At 38.2% G+C, this 19,789-nt stretch overlaps 1 protein-coding gene across 2 annotated transcripts in view; it reads right to left on the bottom strand.

The window, feature by feature from the left end:
- LOC107553590 (EH domain-binding protein 1) overlaps window positions 1-19,396 on the bottom strand; it is a 141,947-nt gene extending 122,551 nt beyond the window's left edge. For both annotated transcript variants that reach the window (XM_016235872.1, XM_016235880.1), the window contains exons 1-2: window positions 19,032-19,396; window positions 17,270-17,735 (exon numbers count right to left, since the gene is read on the bottom strand). In XM_016235872.1, the coding sequence (XP_016091358.1) occupies window positions 17,270-17,373 (104 nt within the window). In that variant the 5' untranslated portion in view covers window positions 17,374-17,735; window positions 19,032-19,396. The remainder of the gene's footprint in view (window positions 1-17,269; window positions 17,736-19,031) is intronic.
- Between the last annotated feature and the right edge of the window lie 393 nt (window positions 19,397-19,789).

The following is a 19,789-nucleotide window of genomic DNA, read 5'->3' as shown; positions in this document are numbered from 1 at the left end:
AAACAGCCGCAAAGTCAATCAAATGTTTAAGAATTATTTTAAAGACTATAAAAAAATATAGATTTTAAGGAATTAGCAGAACCAGAAATGTACGAAACCCTGATCTAAAACAGGCTCAGTTCTGAATGTCTAAACAATTTGGAAACCGGGCTTCTGTTTTCTGTCTAGCTAGTAAATGTAGATCTACAACATTCATTAATAGACAATAAACACCCCCATAAAAACAGTGGAAAATGCTGTGGGCGTGAGAGAGAGTTTTATACTCATCTTGAGCTATTACCCAAGCATTCGCTCTCTATTACATAAATAGACAAAGGCTAAAGTCTTTAAAATACATAAATGCAACAGACTAATCTGGGAGGCACAGTACCTCATACGCCATTTACACTTCTGATTGCACAGCAAAACAAAACCTGTAGATTTGAGGAAGGCTGACATAAATAAATAAAGAGAAAAGGAGTGACAAAGTAGGTCATCGCACAGCAGGAAGTGGAGCAGGGTAGAGAGGGTACACACACACACACACACACACACACACCCTGGAGGAAAATCCTTCACTGGGCACCAGTAGCACATCTGCCCCAACACGAACACTAAAGCTGCTATTGCACGCCATCACACACAGAGAAAACCGAGCGAGCAAGAACGAGGATGGCTTGTGTTTATAACAAGTATTCACATCCACATGTGATCCGATCACAAGGGGTCCACCACGACATGCTGTTTACAGCTGATAACAGGCATCTCCTGTGACCACTTGTGATCAGATTGGGAGGGTCTTTTTAATGTCTTACATTATGTTTAAAACTTTTGTTTAGGGCTTTCCTTCATTTATCTCGAAGACGCAACAGGATGGATTAGCATTTAAACTATGTGATGTGGTCACATGCATTTTAACTACCTGCATACAGTAGGTGAAACAAAGAAAAACAGGGTGCATCAAAATAAAAACAGGCAACACAACTTAGTACTGTGTTGCAACAAACACATATTTATTGTAGTAATATCAGATTTGCAAACAAATGGCTATTTTTAACTCTTTAACCTTTTTAATAGATTTAAAAGATTTGAAAGGAGTGATTCAAAACGGTCATAAACAGACTGAATCATTTAGACAACAAGGCAAATCACTGTAACTGAATCGGTCCTGAGGCATGTTTACTGACTCACTGAATCATATGTGATTACTTTCAGTCATGTCTGACTAAAAATGAATCACAAATCATTGCTTGTAGTAACTGCTGTCCACGGTTTTCAAATCAAATTTCTTTACTAAGACCTTGTGATTCTGGCTAAATTAAGTTAACAAACCACAAGGGATGGTGTAAAAATACATTCAACAGTTAATTTGGGGACATGTATTTTCTTAAAACGTCAGATATTTATGCATCATGTCTGTAAAAAGTAATTTATGCAGCGATGCTCCTACAATCTGTGACCTTACTGCCTCTGTTCCTCGGTCCACAGGGAAAGGGAGGGAGAGGAAGGGATGAGACGCCACGAGAGGAGAAGTGGAGTGGACAGACTGAACCACATCCTGACTCAGAACGGATGGACAAAAATATTATAACAATGCAGATTTTCGCAACCATCTGAAGGCTATGAACAGCTCCATCAATAAAAAGGAAAGAACACTTGTGACAAATGCACACAGTGATGCTGTCAATCAGAAAACCCCCCTCTGATTTGATCTCTGACATCTGAATCAAGAAAGAGAGCAAGACAAAGAGAGCGCAGCTAATGGAACAGAGTGATATTAAGATTAGCACACTAAAGAGCCTGTAACGGGAGATCCGGAACACACAATACAGTACTGCCACACAATACGACTAAGAGAGAGAGATGGCAGACTTGAGAAGGTTATTGATTCGGCTATCTGTGTAGCACTGTTTTTAAATTATTTTTTTGAATAAAGTGAGAGAGAGTAAACATGTCTTAAAATGTCTTTAGTACTCAAGTAAAAAATAATAATAATAAATTGAAAGCTTTTGGAATGTCTGATTGATTATCATGAAATTCACTGTATTCCTATAAGAAACAGTTCAACCAAGTTGAAATGCCCTTCAAAACATAGAATTGTAACTATGACTTATTGTATGAGTTATTCATTGCAAGATGTCCAAGCATTTTCAAAAGTCAACAAATTCTTCAAGGCAATTTCAGATATTTTTTTATACTTAAAAATCGGCATGAAACGATCAACCTATTTTCAACCTATTTTCTAAATGCATCATATTTATCTTATTGTTTGTGAACTATTCATCATATATGTATGCATTTCAGATTTTTTCACTTTTTTTAACATAGTAATTCTGCCCCTTTTTACAATCGACTGCAAGCTTGTATTCAGATCTGCCTCCCACATCTCTAAATCCAATTCGGATGTCCAAGCATTTTCAAAAGTCAACAAATTCTTCAAGGCAATTTCAGATATTTTTTTATACTTAAAAATCGGCATGAAACGAAAAATCAACCTATTTTCTAAATGCATCATATTTATCTTATTGTTTGTGAACTATTCATCATATATGTATGCATTTCAGATTTTTTCACTTTTTTTAACATAGTAATTCTGCCCCTTTTTACAATCGACTGCAAGCTTGTATTCAGATCTGCCTCCCACATCTCTAAATCCAATTCAACAACCAATGGATTGAGTTCCCACCCTAAATTTTAGATAATCCATTTCATTTGGACATACATCACAATCAGGGTTTGAAATTAACACCCGCCAAATGCGGGTAAAAATCAGCTGTGGCGGGTAACACTGTCAAATCACTAGCCAATTTGGCTAAATTATGTTCACTCATTCATTTCTTGGGGAAGTTCATGCAGGTCAAATCTGCGCAGGTTTAGCGCAAATACTGAACTTGTGAGACATCATGACATTATCGAGTAAATTGCAAAAGCTAAACAAAACACACCTACAGAGGCGTGCATACGCGACGTGATGAATGAAGTCTGGTTAGAGTAGACCAACACAGGCTTTAGTGCGCGTGCGCTTTTATAGTGCGCTCTTTCGCTGCATGATTCAGTCAGATTTTTCTTTAAAAATCAGCATGGTTACAAATGTGATATTTATTATACAACAGTTCAATAAACAATAAGTTAATATCTAGAGACTTACGTTTTAGACACCATATTGGCTGTTTTTGCGCTATTTCTGTGCTATTTCGCCCACTAAAAACATTCCAAACACAGCCACAGGACTGTTTTGTGTCTCTGAGCAACACGATGTTGTTTTGTTTCTGAATGAATCAACCGTGTAAATGATTCGGTTCAATCGCAATGACTCACTTAACAGTGACTTGTTGCCACCTACTGGCGGTTTTAATTTCACATTTAAAGTATCTTTTCATTTTTTAAATATTTTCAAATATCAGTATTCAACATTTCATGTTTTAAATATCAAAACATTATTTATGCATTTGTAACTGCAGGTTAAAGCATCCCATGTCCCTCTAAGCTGCATTGACATGTGTAAATGCATCTAAATGCCACTTCATATGCAACTTTTGCAAAGATTAATTTTATTGATACTGATTTAATTTGTTTAGTAACAGCCTAAATGTATTATTATTATAATTGACTGATTAAATGTAAGAATTTGACTCAAAAGATGATGTACACTTTTAGAAAAAAATGGCTTTATAAAGGAAAAATGGCCATAAAAGTTCAAAATCAATTTAAAATTATTGGAAAAGATTCATTTCGATCACTGCTGTGAACTGACCACACAGAATATGAAGAATATCAAAAACTTTAGGAGTCAGCTGTCCACGGTAGTCCTTAAGATATCAGCACAATAGCACGCTCAGCAAAATATGGTCTAATTATCTTAATCGATAAAATCACAGAAAATATTGAGATATAATTTGTCAATATCGCACACCCCTAGTACTGATAAAATGATTTGCAACGGTCGCATTGTCACACCCAGTGTAGACAGCCTCAAACTGTTGGTGTATTTCTGTCTTTTTTTTTTTTGGCTAGTAGACGTTATGAATGGCTGGTAAATTAAAAATTTAGTAGCCAAATTGGCTGGTGAGTGAAAAAGTTCATTTCAATCCCTGATCACAATACATCACAACTTCAGTTTCATCATGACTTTAAACATTTTTTGCAAACAATGTATCGCATAAATTATACAGACTTCAATTTGCAAATTTGGAATTAAACAATAGAATAATCTATTATTAAAATTGTTTGTTTCAGCCCAACAGATATTTATTCATATCTTTCTCAACTTGCAATGAATCCTTCTGCAGGTCCATCTGCTGCCTTCTAGTTTTTAGAAATATTTCAGAAACATTTTACCTCAGATTTATCAACACCGTTTGCACTGCGCTCTTGCGTTTCTTGATCTTTTTATTTTGGTGCGTCAATCTGTTAAATTACTTTGTATAGGAGATTATGATCCGCACTTTGAATTGAATTGAATTGTTTTGCACACCGAGGAAGGCTTTGAGTCGAAACGTTTGTGTCTTTTCCCATCAGCAATAAATGTAAAATAAAAATAAAAAAAGAAGACCGTTCTCGTGAGTGCGGATCATAATTTCCTATACCTCAGATTTATCTGTCAGATCGTTCACACAGATACACACACACAGACTATATCGTAATGGAAATATTCCTTCAAGTTTACGAGTCAGTTATAAAACCTGTTTTATTGAAGTCATTTTGAAAAACTGCAATCAGTGATGAAATCATCCAATGAGCACGAACACACAGAGAGAAAAAGAGAAAAACAGAGAAGGTCAATTGGCACCCTTATAAGGAAATAAACCTAAAATGTGTTTGCGTGCCGCACAAATATTGATTTCTCTTTCAAGACTTGCGTTTGAAATGACAAACTAACACAAAAAATATCAACATCCCTGACCCGTCTTTGTGAGTATCCTTGCAAACATCTATTCAGCAGCAGTCTATTCCTGTTGTCTGTTTTTAATGTTAAACAACAGAAGACAAGGAAATCACTTATCTTGACTGAATAGCTTTTGTAACTTCAACAAGGATTGGTCTTTAATTTATACAGTGAAATATGCACTGTTATTTTACATTTGTTTACTTAAGTTTCTGTACCTGAAACACCTGAAAAACACTGTTTATTTTATTTGAATCTTTGCATTTGTGCTGTTGCATTTAGTTTGATTATTTGTTATAATTTTCCTTATTTTTATTTGACCATAGTCCTTTTTACCCTGAACATAGCACATACCGAACCGAACCGTGACCCTAAAACTGTGAGCAATCTGAAACATCACACCACTAATACACACACACACACTAGGGCTGGGTTTTGACAAATTTCACGATTCGATTCTCATTCACAAGCTTGCGATTTGATTCGATTACCAATTCGATTCGATTCAATATCTATTATTTTGGATATATATCAGGTACAGTACATGCCAAACTAATGCTGTAAAATATACATGAGAGTCAGTTGGTACTACATTACTATAATATTGAATGTTAAAATGTACTGATTTGTTAAATTTACACTTGATGTTTTTAAAATAATAAAGTTACAACTACATAATATTTCTACTTCAATTCATTTTTTTTAAACATAATGGTGGCTGTCATAAAAACTTGACGGATTTATTCAAACAAATTAAACATTGAAGAACCGTAAATTTTACTGTATAATGAATGTTATATGGTGCATATATTTAGCAAAATGTCCCTCTCTACAGTTTATTTTTCACTGACTGATGAGTTTATGGACACCGAATATGTTTTTTCTGAGGCAAATGTGACGTTACGTGACACTGTTTACAAGCCGCTATATTGACGTCTTTGAGCGGCTGAAACACTGATTGAGCGATTACATGAGACAGGATACAAATTGTAAAGTTGTACTCTTTCTTTTAACTAACCTTCAGATGTTTAGTCATGTTTATTTTGTGCTGAAACTGGTATTAATGTGAAGGAGATGATTGGTTTGCGTGCGCCTCGCGCTGCCGCGTCTGTTGATCTGAGGCGCTACAGCGATCCGTCACTCCACATTAAACAGCGCCAAAACGGCATTTACTGTTTGAATACTTTGACTTTGTTTCATATTAAAAGAACCAAACCACAATGCTTATTGCGATATATTGGATATTGGTTTACCCGCGGAATTGGGCTGCTTTAACACTGTTGCCGCGGGTTGTTTTTCATGTCCGCGGGTTGAAAAACGACCCGATTAACGTGATATTTAGCCCCTGGAATGCAAATTTTACCAGGGGAACCCCGCCAAAACATGCGTATTTTATCCTCGGAACGTGATTTTTAACGGGGGACCCCCTCGAATCAAGTTCAAGCAGGTAAGTTTCAATTACATTTTTAATATTTAGAGCTTCTGTTATGAATATTATTCCATATTTTAATTTTGGATTGAAATAAACATTGTATAGCGTATATGTAGTTAATCGTTAGCATAAGCGGCTAACGCTAATATAATGAGCATTAGAATGAATTTTGTTAATTTTGTTCAAAATTATTTCTGTTAACCATTTAATGCTCCTATAACTTTTATTACTGTAAAAAACAGGAGGATATAATGGTATTTACTATTTTTACACATCAGAGGCTTTTAAATGAACGGTGTAACCAAAATATGCGTGTTCGAGAATGTACAAATGTATGGTTAACTTAACAGTGTTTATGTCATATAGTGTTTGTCATATCAGTCCGTCAGAAAAAGTTGTTGTTGTTTTTTTGTCTTTTTTTAGTTAGTTGTAATTCTTGGCTGAACATCTCTAGCAGGTTTTAAAAGCCCTTTAAAATTAAATATGTTTGGATTAAATAAAAGTACAGTCAAATTTGATCTCCTGTATAGACTTTACTGTACAATGTTAGATCTAGTAACATCTTACAGTGAGTGAACAATATATTTTTAAAACATTCATTAATGTTTGTGAATGTTATTTAATACAAACACTTGATCATTCATGTTTGTTCATTGTGCATTAAATAATTTTAACAGATTGAACTTTGAAATTAACCCTAAGAAGAATAATTGCCATATAACTATTGTTTATTGTTAGGTCATGTTATCTAACAAGTTAAATCTTATTGTAAAGTGTTTTTAATACTACAGTTTCCATCTATTTGATATACACTTAATATATGTAATCTTATCAAAATTTATTATAAAAGCTGAGGTTTGTTTCCTGAAAAGTTATATTTTAGCTGGTGTCAATGATCTTATGTTGCATTTGGTCAGACTCAGCCCATTGCTTTACTCAAGTATATTGTATTTTCCTTTTACAGCTGCAGACTGAGGAAGATCCTGAAACACACCAGCAAACCCTAAAACAGACAACAGTTTACAGATGTTTTTCAGTGGCAGCAGAACTATGACCAAACTTTTGGGTGAAACTTGTTTACTTTTTTCATACTTTTATTACGTGTGGAAAAACTTGAAACAATTTAAAATAAGTATAAAGAATGGCATTGGTTTTGTACATTTAAATTTTTGTTTAACGTTATTAATAAAAATGTTGTTCAATTAGCATATTTTTGTGTTTTGCTTTGGTACCGAAATTGGTACCGAGAACCGTGAGCGACACCTGCCCCACTCACTGGTCTCGAGTCTCACGGAGGAGCTCCGGAAGGATAAAAAGGAGGAGTGACGACAGTGAAAGACGAGAGAGGACCAGGCCTGGAGTTTATTTTGTGTTTTGGTTTTGTTTGTTATTTTGTGTTTATTTTATTAAAGTTTCTTTTAATGTTTGCCGGTTCCCGCCTCCTTCTTCCCATGACTACAAACGTTTGTTATATTGGTGCCGAAACCCGGGAGGAAGGAGGAACCCGCTGCCGGAGAACCCTTGCCGCTGTGGTGAATCCGCGGTGCCATCGAGCATGGCGGAGCAGTCTGCCGCCATGGAGGCTCGAGGCGGTGTGCTGGAGTGATTAACCGGGGGGGGCGGACGAACTCGCTGCCGGCCGCCTGGGCTGTGGAGGGACAGCTGCCGTCCGTGAGGGAGCGGAGGAGTCACCGCCGTTCGCCTGAGGCCAGAGCCTGCTGCCATCCGCCATGATGGGGAGGAGCAGGGAATGGGGGACTCCTGCCTGCTGCCCGAACACGGAGGAGCCGTCGCCGTCCACTGGGCGGCGGAGGAGTGTCGTGCCATCCATCGAGGGCTGTCCAGTGCTGCCGCCTGGCATCGCGGATGAGCTTACCCAGCTGGGGGAGGGCCGAGCGGCAGTGTGTCTGGGAACCGGAACAAGATTATTATTATTTTTTTCCTCTCTTGTCTCTGTCTCTCCTCATCCTTCCGTCTCCTTTTCTCTCACCTCATCTGTCTGTCCTTACCCCCAGGTATGCTGCGATCGGCTCCCCCATAGGAGGGGGGGGGGGGGGGGGGGGGGGTGTGCTGCACACGTTGTCAATTGGTGTGCGTTTTTTTTCTCGTTTTATCCTCTTTGGACTTAACAAAGAAAACAAACGCTAAATTATTGACGCCAACAAACATGATTTATTTTATTATCATTGTTGTTGTTAATTACTGTGTACGTTACACTGTTGTATTTAATCATCGTTTTAAAAAATGGAAGTGTAATTTTAAAGTGTCGTTATAGCTGCACGTATTTCAACAAATACATTTCACTTCATATCATTTGTAATCTAATTTGTGACTGTAATAGTTGTCGATTAATTCCCAAACATGTCCAAACATGTTTAATACAGGGTTCCGGTGAAACTTGTTTACTTTTTTCATACTTTTATTACGTGTGGAAAAACTTGAAACAATGTAAAATAAGTATAAAGAATGGCATTGGTTTTGTACATTTAATTTTAGTTTAACGTTATTGTGACGAGTGGGGTCGGGGCCGAGAGCCGTGGGAACGGAGCGAGGCCGGTGGAGTAATTGATAATGAGCGACACCTGCACCACTCACTGGTCTCGAGTCTCACGGAGGAGCTCCGGAAGGATAAAAAGGAGGAGTGACGACAGTGAAAGACGAGAGAGGACCAGGCCTGGAGTTTATTTTGTGTTTTGGTTTTGTTTGTTATTTTGTGTTTATTTTATTAAAGTTTCTTTTAATGTTTGCCGGTTCCCGCCTCCTTCTTCCCATGACTACAAACGTTTGTTATATTGGTGCCGAAACCCGGGAGGAAGGAGGAACCCGCTGCCGGAGAACCCTTGCCGCTGTGGTGAATCCGCGGTGCCATCGAGCATGGCGGAGCAGTCTGCCGCCATGGATCGAGGGCTGTCCAGTGCTGCCGCCTGGCATCGCGGATGAGCTTACCCAGCTGGGGGAGGGCCGAGCGGCAGTGTGTCTGGGAACCGGAACAAGATTATTATTATTTTTTTCCTCTCCTGTCTCTGTCTCTCCTCATCCTTCCGTCTCCTTTTCTCTCACCTCATCTGTCTGTCCTTACCCCCAGGTATGCTGCGATCGGCTCCCCCATAGGAGGGGGGGGGGGGGGGGGGGGGGGTGTGCTGCACACGTTGTCAATTGGTGTGCGTTTTTTTTCTCGTTTTATCCTCTTTGGACTTAACAAAGAAAACAAACGCTAAATTATTGACGCCAACAAACATGATTTATTTTATTATCATTGTTGTTGTTAATTACTGTGTACGTTACACTGTTGTATTTAATCATCGTTTTAAAAAATGGAAGTGTAATTTTAAAGTGTCGTTATAGCTGCACGTATTTCAACAAATACATTTCACTTCATATCATTTGTAATCTAATTTGTGACTGTAATAGTTGTCGATTAATTCCCAAACATGTCCAAACATGTTTAATAGGGGGGGGAGTAGAGCGCAGTCTCGTGAGTACCCCCCGGCCTGCGAGGGGCATGTGACGAGTGGGGGGAGGCCGGTGGAGTAATTGATAATGAGCGACACCTGCACCACTCACTGGTCTCGAGTCTCACGGAGGAGCTCCGGAAGGATAAAAAGGAGGAGTGACGACAGTGAAAGACGAGAGAGGACCAGGTCTGGCGTTTATTTTGTGTTTTGGTTTTGTTTGTGCGCGACAGTCGTCCGCGAGGGGCTGTCTCGCTATTTTGTGTTTGTTTATTTTATTAAAGTTTCTTTGAAAGTTCGCCGGTTCCCGCCTCCTTCTTCCCGTGACTACAAACGTTTGTTACAGTTATTAATAAAAATGTTGTTCAATTAACATGTTTTTGTGTTTTGCTTTGGTACCGAAATTGGTATCGAGAACCGTGGATTTTCACTGGTATTGGTACCGAATACTGAAATTTTGGTACCGTGACAACACTAGATTTAAGAAGCGATATTGTTCCGTAAAAATGAGAATCGATTAATATCGATATTTTTTACCCAGCCCTAACACACACTCATACACATAAATATGAACACATTGTTCATTATGCAAAGCTCCCTCCCATCATCATGACAGAGCAGTTAGAAAACAGAAACTGACATTTTTGATGCAAGAAACCTTGATGAACATTATAAATGGATTTCAGAGTAAAAATAAAACACCACAAAAGTGTAGAATATGACACTGCATATACTGCAAACAGAGCTATATAAGATCACTGAAGTCAACTAAATGAATTATTTCCTCCAAGTTGCTGAAAATTTCCTCTTATCTGGTCCTGCTAGCAATTTGAGTTGGAGAGCAACAAACATACACACCCAGTGTCATGAGGCACATGAAAGGGCTTGGAGTCCATTAACTCAAACTGACTGATACATAAAGCCATGAATCCTTCATTATGAGGGCTTACTGCATTCAGACGACATGAATCCAAACCTAAAAACCCTGAAAGAGACAAAAAAAAAAAAAAGACAAAAACAAAGAAACACCGATCATCTCTGTAGCTTTGTTTCCATCCACCTATTTTTTAGCAAATTTTAAGATAAAGCATACAAAAAATAAACGGATGGAAACACACTTACCACTTTTGAAACACCTGAGCCAATGTCCATCATCACAATTATGTTATAATCACCTCCCATAACTGCCTTCCAACATCCCATACATCAGGCATCCAAACACAAGATAACATGACAGCGTTTGTTTTTGCGTGTGTCGTCTGCAGGATCTGAGGCACAACTCAATTATTATGTAGGAAAGAAGAGCTACAGGCTTCCCCGGTTGCAGCAACTTTCATTTTTATTATTGATACTTTGCACCCTTTTCTCAGGAAGTGACGATTTTATTCTCTTGAACACATGGGATGAAAACAGTGCTTTACTAGCAAATGTTTCATGTGATACTTTAATTTTGCGCATGAGTTTAATTTGCCTGGATTTAATGGAAACATGGCTACCCTGAGGTGCACTGATAAATCAAACCTAAGCTATACATCATGACTCCCCTCTGATTCCCTGATCACTTACATGACCTTATGAAACCTTCAGTCTGCTCAGCATGTGTAATCAAACACACACACAGATCTGCATCTTCACAGCCTCCTACACAGCATCAGTAATTTCCTCACATCCACATGAAGCGAAGGCTCAGGGATGGTGTAATACTTGCAGTGAGGCGCTAATCAGATGATTAAAGGAACATTCTGGATCAATACAACTTAAGCTCTATCGACAGCATCAGCAGCTTAATGCAAATTATGGCAAAGATAATTTAGAAACATTACAGTAAGCCATTTACAATCACATCAAAATACACACCATTTTACATAAGTACATAAATACTAAAATTAACATTATTGTAATTAACATTGGGGCACAAATGCTGTTGATTAACTTGCTTTGAGCTTTCCTTGAAAAAAAACAAAAATAAACACAACCTGCCAAGTGCCAGCATCTATTCATATGAGAAATGACAAATGAGGGTCTGTTTCATTCACCCTGAGTGACTTAATTCACAGTGACAGGGAGTGAGGCATCTGTGTGTGTTGAGGACAAGAGGGTGATTTATTGTGACAGACAGCAATGTGAGCATTAAATTGCAATTTTTCAGGCCAAAGGCCAGGCACAGTGGCTACATTTACATGTACAATTTTGGGTTCGATCGGACTGAATTCATTCCGATTGATGAATCTGAATGTAGTGTTTACATGAACGCTAAATAAAGTGATCGGGTTGATAAGCGGGTTTATATGTCACAAGCTTCAAATCGGAATTTTTTTTTTTTTGACATGCGCACACTGCAAAAATATAGAGTTTCTCAACTGTTTGCACATAATAACCACTCTCCTACACGGTTTCTTTATTTGTTTTTAACAGCAGAATTAATATGTATCCATTTTAGGGATGCACCGATATGAAAATTTTGGCCGATACCGATAACTCTTTATTTTTGAAAGCCGATAACCGATATGTTGGCCGATAAATCTATATCCAAATTGTTATATACTTTCTGAGAGCCTGATTACAAAAAAGGTCTCATCATTAAAAGCCACATCCTGGTGGCCGATATATCGTGCATCCCTAAATTCCATTTATGGATAAATATACATATAAACCGCTGTGTGGTGCAGCTCATATTTATCACGCAATAAAAATGCCCCTCCCCGCGCCCAAAACGGGTTGACTGTGGATGAGTATCCAAAACAAGGACTGGTGGGTGGTTGTCCTGCTCCACTTCACAGTTGCCGAGTGAAAGGAGAGTTTTATAATGACAGGACACGCATTTATACAACACTATATTCAAAAGAAAGAACCGCTCCTTCCGCGCGTCATATGTCATTACGCTATTTCTGCGTCATTGCACATGCACAGTCCTTTCAGTTTCGGGGTTCAATCCGATCGAGTGTTTACATGCACTCTCAATCATATTAAACAAGGAATAACCACCCCCTTCAATCCGATTGAGCCGTCAATCCGATTACAAATGGATTATTTGGTTGCATGTAAACGTAGCCTGTGTTAAGGATTTTTTGTACTCGCCCTGCCAAAATGTTCACTCACCCCCGCAACATAAAATAATTGAAAAAATTTAATTAAATTAATAAAAAATTAAATAAAATAAAAATTCACGTTTTGACCCTTGTAACCTTATATTCGAATAAATAAGGTTGTTTTACCAACAGGCCTTAATTTAAGGTTGTTGGTTAATCAGGCACTCCTAATTGTCAAGCCCTGCTAAAGGTGGAGGAGAAACCAAGAGGGAGGAGAAATAATAATTTCTTACAATTAACACATGGACAACAAGGGAGAATGGAAAGGGAGAATCTGCTTTTACTGACAACAGAAAGTGTGTATATATTAAAGTCTGCACTCCATCTAACTAAACGACTTGCCTAGAATTATTCAATATAGCACAGATGCTCAGTATTGTTTTGTATTCGCTTTCATAAAGTAACACATAATCTAAGTCCAGTTTAGCACTCTGGATCACATGTGAGCTGAACAGGTCTGTTAAACCTTCTGACTTCAGACAGAGGAATCAAAAGAATCACATCAGGCCAGGTCAGAAAATGCAAAAAGGGCCAAATGGATCAACTTAAACATGCACCTCTAGTCTCTTTCCTCTGCTGACAGGATGTAAAACTATTTCACACTCTAAACCACATTCCCTCTCTTCAATCATTTCCTCCTTTCAAGAAGGGCATGAAAAAGGTGTGGAAGTCTAAAGGCCTTGGGTTTGATGTTTATCTATCTTTCAATTAATATTTTTAAGTCGAAATTGAAAATATGGAGTGCGCTGTTCGCTGTAAGTCACTGTGTAATTCTTGTATACATAATTCCAGACTTAGTGTCAATGTGCCCCTTGGTCAAATATAGGCTAACTCACCAATAAAGATGAGATTCTTGGCAGTACTGAAATATATAATGCTAAGTGAAATACCACATGAAGCATGCTGGGATTTTAAAGGTCTGAGTTTAGGTCTGGCTGCTGTAGCACTTTGAAGGATCTCCCTTCCTCATTCCAGTCGGACTGACCCGTGGCACCAGGCCTGAAAGCAAAAGCAGCTGGCTGCCCCGGTACAACACTCTAAAGCAGCTACACATTACTGCTGCAATACTCAAGGGCAGGGGTTTCTTTTGATTCCAAGGAGGACCCATTGCAAAGGAACCCCATTCTTAAAACATAAAAGAAGCTATATATTTTCATATATAAAAGACCCATTTATACTATGTGAGAAATGTGTGATATTAAAAAACAGTGTTTCCAAAAGTATAAAAATATTATCTTGCAAATTATAAAAAAAGTACCTTTTTTCTACACACTTTTTTTCTACACAGTTAGATGTTTAAAATCCTGGCCTGAGACAGCAAAGCTGAATTTTCAGCAGCCATTCCTCCAGTCAATCATTTGTAATAGGCTGATATGGTGCTCTTTTTATTATCATTGCTGAAAACATTTTTGTGGAAAGTATAAATATTTGTTTTAAATACACAGTTAGAATATAATTTATTTGAAATAGAAATCTCTTGTGACATTATAAATGTGTTTATTGTCATTTTAATACATCCTTGCTTAATAAAAGTATTAATTTCTTTAAAAAAAGTCTCCAAACTTTTTAACAGTAGTGTGTATTTTGTACATTGTTTTATCTCTTACATTTTTTTTACATTTCTACAGCAATTCTCCAGAGAAATTGAACAATACTGTTAAATTAAGATAGTCTACACAGCATTCTATACATTACTGCAGCAATTCTCCACAGTAATTAAACACCACCGTGGCCATGCTATAGAGGCGTGGGAATCGGCAGGATTACACAACAGCACTTTACACCAGAGACACTGAAAGATTCATCTAATAAACATTTGATGTTGCCAAGGGACACGAGAACTGCAAAGGCCAACATTCTAGAAGGCACTGAATCAACAGGGGGGATACCTAAGCAGACCGTAGTGTGTCCCGTATCCTAGCAGCATGCTTTTGAAATACTGCCCAAGGTGTTGGCTGGGGCCTGACTGGACGCTGCTCCTGCAGTATATGTCTGGCAGAGCTGTTGTGCTCAGCTTATCTGGCTACAGATAAATAATACCACCGGACACTCTCCGGATATCAATGATCTAATAACATATGCACACACATACACAACACTGGGGAAGTTAATGATTGAAATACCACAACTCATATTTCAGCCTGAGGAATCAGAGCTGATGGCCATGCCAAATCTCCTAAATGAACCTACTCCATCCACTTAACTTTTCAACTTTCATACACACTACAATCATATTATCCATATGGGATCAGAACCAGTGGAGGCATTATGCTATATGTTTAAACTTCTAAAATTATTTTGTATTCACATTTCTCCATTCATTTGACTGCTGACTCACGTCTCCTTTCATTCCTCCCATGAACACATTTTCCGTCTGCCCTACATTTCAGAACAAATGCTTGTGGTTTTTCGACATAAAAAGTGGAGAAATTGAGTTTTTACTCAAGCTTAGAGAGCTGTTTCCACTTGAGACCAAATGTGGTAAATTTTCCATCAGAACAATGGCACACTGAAACAGACAAACCACAAAGCAGAGATCACGTTGCCGTCACACACACACACGCAAGTAGCTGAGGCACTAATGTCTCCCTGACACAAATGCCTTTGAGCTTCTTGTCAGTAAGTGAATAATGCTCTTTCATCAGCGCCAGCGCCGCTCTGACTCCGCATTGGTCCACACATCACCATGCAGACAACAGTCTGTGCATCCAAAACACACACACAGGGGGAGAGAAGGAATGCTTTCTGGTCTTAAAACCCGATTAAGAAATATTGTTTTTACACAGAAAGGCATTTAGTTCACAGCACAGTAGTGCCCTTAGCAACCCCCATTAGTGCATACCATACCATTACCTGAAACATTCACATCTGAAACACCTCAGGGGTGTGTGTTTGTCAAACCCGAGAGTAAAACACTCAATTAGACATGCCTCCAGGGCCCAGAAACAATCCTGCCGCACCTGAACTCCTCAGACTTGAGCTGGGGAATATGACTTATGTTTCCCGTGTGGAGAACTGAATGTGTTGCCAATCACCATGACTGCAGAACTAAACTCTTTTTGGAAATCTACAAGAAACACTAAAGTCCAACACGCCTAAGGCAACATTGTTAAAGAAAACTTGAGAAATTGCTGGGTACTTGCCCCCTAATACAGCATAATCCACAACCTGGCCTTAACCTCTGAGCAACATTCCACTGTGAACACACTTTGCAGCAAGGATGCAACCAAATATTCAAGAGACTGGGACCAAATGTAACATTTTAAAGTTGTGATGAAAAGGAAGTAGCCACAGATATTTTCTTTGGAACTGTGATGTACATCCGAATTGAACGGACTATTAAAAAATTTTAAATGTAGGCGTTCTTTCCATCGGTTGTTGATTGGATGGAGCAAACCTAAATGCAAGCTTGCAGTCGATTATACAAAAAGGGTGGGTTTATGTGGACAAAATGATTGGAGCAATCTGGCATAAGTCACCAGAGAAAAGTCTGTTCTTTCTCTGGAAGAATGAGTTATGACATTTTGATTCACACAGGTGAATTATTCACAGTAAGATTGATGACATGCATTTAGAAAATATATATATATATTTTTTTTTTTTAAAGACATCCACAGATCCACAGCAGCTATAAAAGGCATCCACAGAAGGATTCATTTTTTCCCCAAACATTAAAAGACGTGAACATAAAACCAATGAGGTAAAAGCACCTCATGACCCACATTACATTATGTGCTGTTGTCTAGAACAATAAGTTTATTAAATTACTGCACAAATTTTACTAAAAATATATTAAATAACTGGCAAGGGTTCACATCTCCAGTAAAAAGAATGTCTTAGTTTATGCTGACTACAACCATACCAGAATATTCCAATAGCTGAAAGACCTGTAAATCTATTTTATTGCCATTTATTTACCATTTTTTTAGTAATTGAAAAAAATATGGACCTTAAGCATGTACATGTAAACATGATAAATGTTGATGACTATGCTTTAAATGTAGGGACAACCAAGTGTGTATGTAAAATACAAAGAAACAGAACTGCCTATTGTATCTAGTTAATTGTAAATAATAACATATGTATGTTTAACATCTCACTACATCTAATTTGAGTTACATCCTATCTGCTGAAATATGGGAAGGAGACTTCAGGCTTCAATGCAGCAAATCTCATACAAGTCATCGTGCATGATTCCTAAACCGAGAGAAGAGAAAATAAACAAAATGGAAAAGTATAGTTGCAAATTGCCAGCCTCTCCCAACACGCAGGGATGCCCAGGGGAATGGATAAATCATCGCCGTTAGATACGTCACGGGCCAACTCAGCATTCCAGAAGACGGTGCTCGCGCTCGCTCATACACGCACACACACAAGCTGGGCTGGAAATGAATAGCGGCACGCGCGAGACATGCAAGCAGTGACAACTCACCATTTCTTTGTACATTCCACCATGAGTTCCTGGTAGGAGGCGACAAACTGGAATTTGGAAGCATGTTTCCCAACACGCTGCAGTCTCTTCCACACCGAAGCCATGTTTTTTTTCCTCTTTAAAGAGCTGACAGTTTGTTTAAAATACTGTCGTGTTCTGATACCACGCCCTCACAAAACCTTTCCTTGAAAAAGTTCTCAAAAGTATCTTTCCAAAATCGGCTTTTGTGCATTCATTGATGTTTAAGGGGTTTAAAATCAGGCAGAAGAAAGGAAAAAACACGCAGATCCCTTGTCATCAAAACATTAGTGTAGATGATCGCAGATCTGCATGATGGCATGACATGTTAAATCCACCGGGGTGATTGACAGCTCTCACAGAGCTCATTCCGTACAGCAAATCCCTCAAAATAAACGTAAGCAGTGCATGGTAATCCAATATTCCTCATTTCCATGTGTCAATAAACCTACAGAGACAAAGAGGGAGGCAGTTAGACTATGGTGATAAAGGTTGTTGCACCAAAAAATATCTATTAACTCATTTATCTTTGATTTTCAGATTTCTGCATTAAATATCTGTCAGTTTCAAACTCATTTAACCAAACCCATCCTTAATTGAAGCACTGATTCATACCAGTAACAGAAAATTCCCTATCAGTTATCTGTGAAAGGCAATGGAAAGTGATAGTATCAGGAAACAGAGATTTGGCTGACTTTGTTTATCTGTGCAACCAAATTTCATAGTCAGCCAGATTAGATCTTGTAGACCAGTTACAAATACTCTGAAGACTTGGAAACATTTGATACTGTATATCAAAAGTTATTGGTGCATTTTATTTTGCGCATGGTAGAAGGCACTCTTTCTATATGCATAATCAACATATTCCAATTATGTCACTCACAATGCTTCATGGGATTGTAGTTCTTTCCCTTATTAAAGCATTTAAGTACACAGTTTTGAACCTTTTTATGTTGTCATTCACCTCGTAGGCTGCTGGATTTGTTCCTGCTTTGTAACTTTTTAATGAAACTACTTTTTTGAACGCAATGGGGAAAATTATTGTGAGAACCAAGGAAAAGTGGGCATTTTAGAGAAAGGATGACACGTAATTTTGCCTAATAACAATCTTTTAATAACAACTGTAATTTGCATTATGTGTTTTTAATTTAAAAAAATAAAAAAAGCTAAAAAGAGAATGCAGTCAGGTATTACATTAAGAATGCAGTCAGGGATAAGCAGGACATTACCCTTCATTATATTGACAGTTGTGCCAATATTTAGTACAGCAGCACTTTCTCTCTTGTGTTAATCAGTAAATATCAAGCAGACTGACAATCAGTTTCCAGTCTTTCTTTTTTTCCATTCTGTCAGGCTTTTTACATAGCTGACGTTAAAAGTTGTCCTGGACTGGCTAACATAACTCATCCATTTATTTTAATAATGCTCGCAACTGTTGCTGTTCAAACATTCACGAGATGATAGTTTTATTTTATATTCATGCAGGCTTCTTAAAACAACTCATATCCTCATGCACACACTACAAGCTGATGAACTGTCAGTGCTGTCAAACTGACTAACTTACAGAGACTTAAGATAGATGTTCTCAGGTTACTAGTTAAAGATCCTCTTTAAAGTCACAGTGTTTTTTATAAATACCTAGCTTTAGAGATCATTACAACAATCGATAATGAAACTCCTGCAATTACATAGACCATTTCACAGACATTATTCATAAACATTCTGGTCGCATTCCTGCACTCACCGCGTGAATAATGCTGCAGCAGTAGCGGCTGAATGCGCCCGATGCGGCGGGAGGCGCGTGGCTGCATTCAGCCCGCTAGCGAGCTAAAGAGCCGCTCTGGCAGGATATTCCCATAGAGCTCCGCTAGCAGCCTAGGCTAACCTTAGCCAGGCAGGCTATCCTAGGGAAAAGAGCGGCAGCGAAACAGAAATTCCTTGGATACTCAGATGTATAACGGCAACAACCAAACAGAGGAGCTTGAAGCCGAGAAGCAGTGGTGGTTTTCCCAGTCGAAAGGAGGAAATTCCAGCGCTGTTTTCGTATTCACATACAAACTCAACGAGTCAAGACTCCATCATTTTCCTCACCTATCCCACATTCAGTCAAACGTCTGTGCTGAGTCTCCGAGAAACGCCCCCACGCGTCTCTCATTGGCTGGGGGCCGTAAATATTTACATATTCATGACATTTCTTAACGCTTTTGTTGCCAGTGAACGCTCCTATTGGTCGATAGAGACATCTTTCAGAGATCTTTAACCCGCCTGTGTGAGCAAGCACACTGAGTTGAGTAGGAACATAAGTAATGTAAACCTTCTTCTATGTGTTAAGGTATAAAGTGTATTAAATATGAGTGTTGTGAAAATTGCAAATGTCTGGTAGGCTGAGGCAATTCAGTTATCTGGAGTGAATCTGTGAATAATTAAAAATGCTAGAACAAAACAAAAACTGTTGAGATATTTTAAAACAATATATTTGTAATTAAATGTAATGTAATATTT

Source organism: Sinocyclocheilus grahami, unplaced genomic scaffold (assembly GCF_001515645.1).
Source record: "Sinocyclocheilus grahami isolate Dianchi unplaced genomic scaffold, SAMN03320097.WGS_v1.1 scaffold18.1, whole genome shotgun sequence".
NCBI lineage: Eukaryota > Metazoa > Chordata > Actinopteri > Cypriniformes > Cyprinidae > Sinocyclocheilus > Sinocyclocheilus grahami.
The sequence above is the reverse complement of the archived record's forward strand: the minus strand, read 5'-3'. Positions and strand labels throughout refer to the sequence as shown.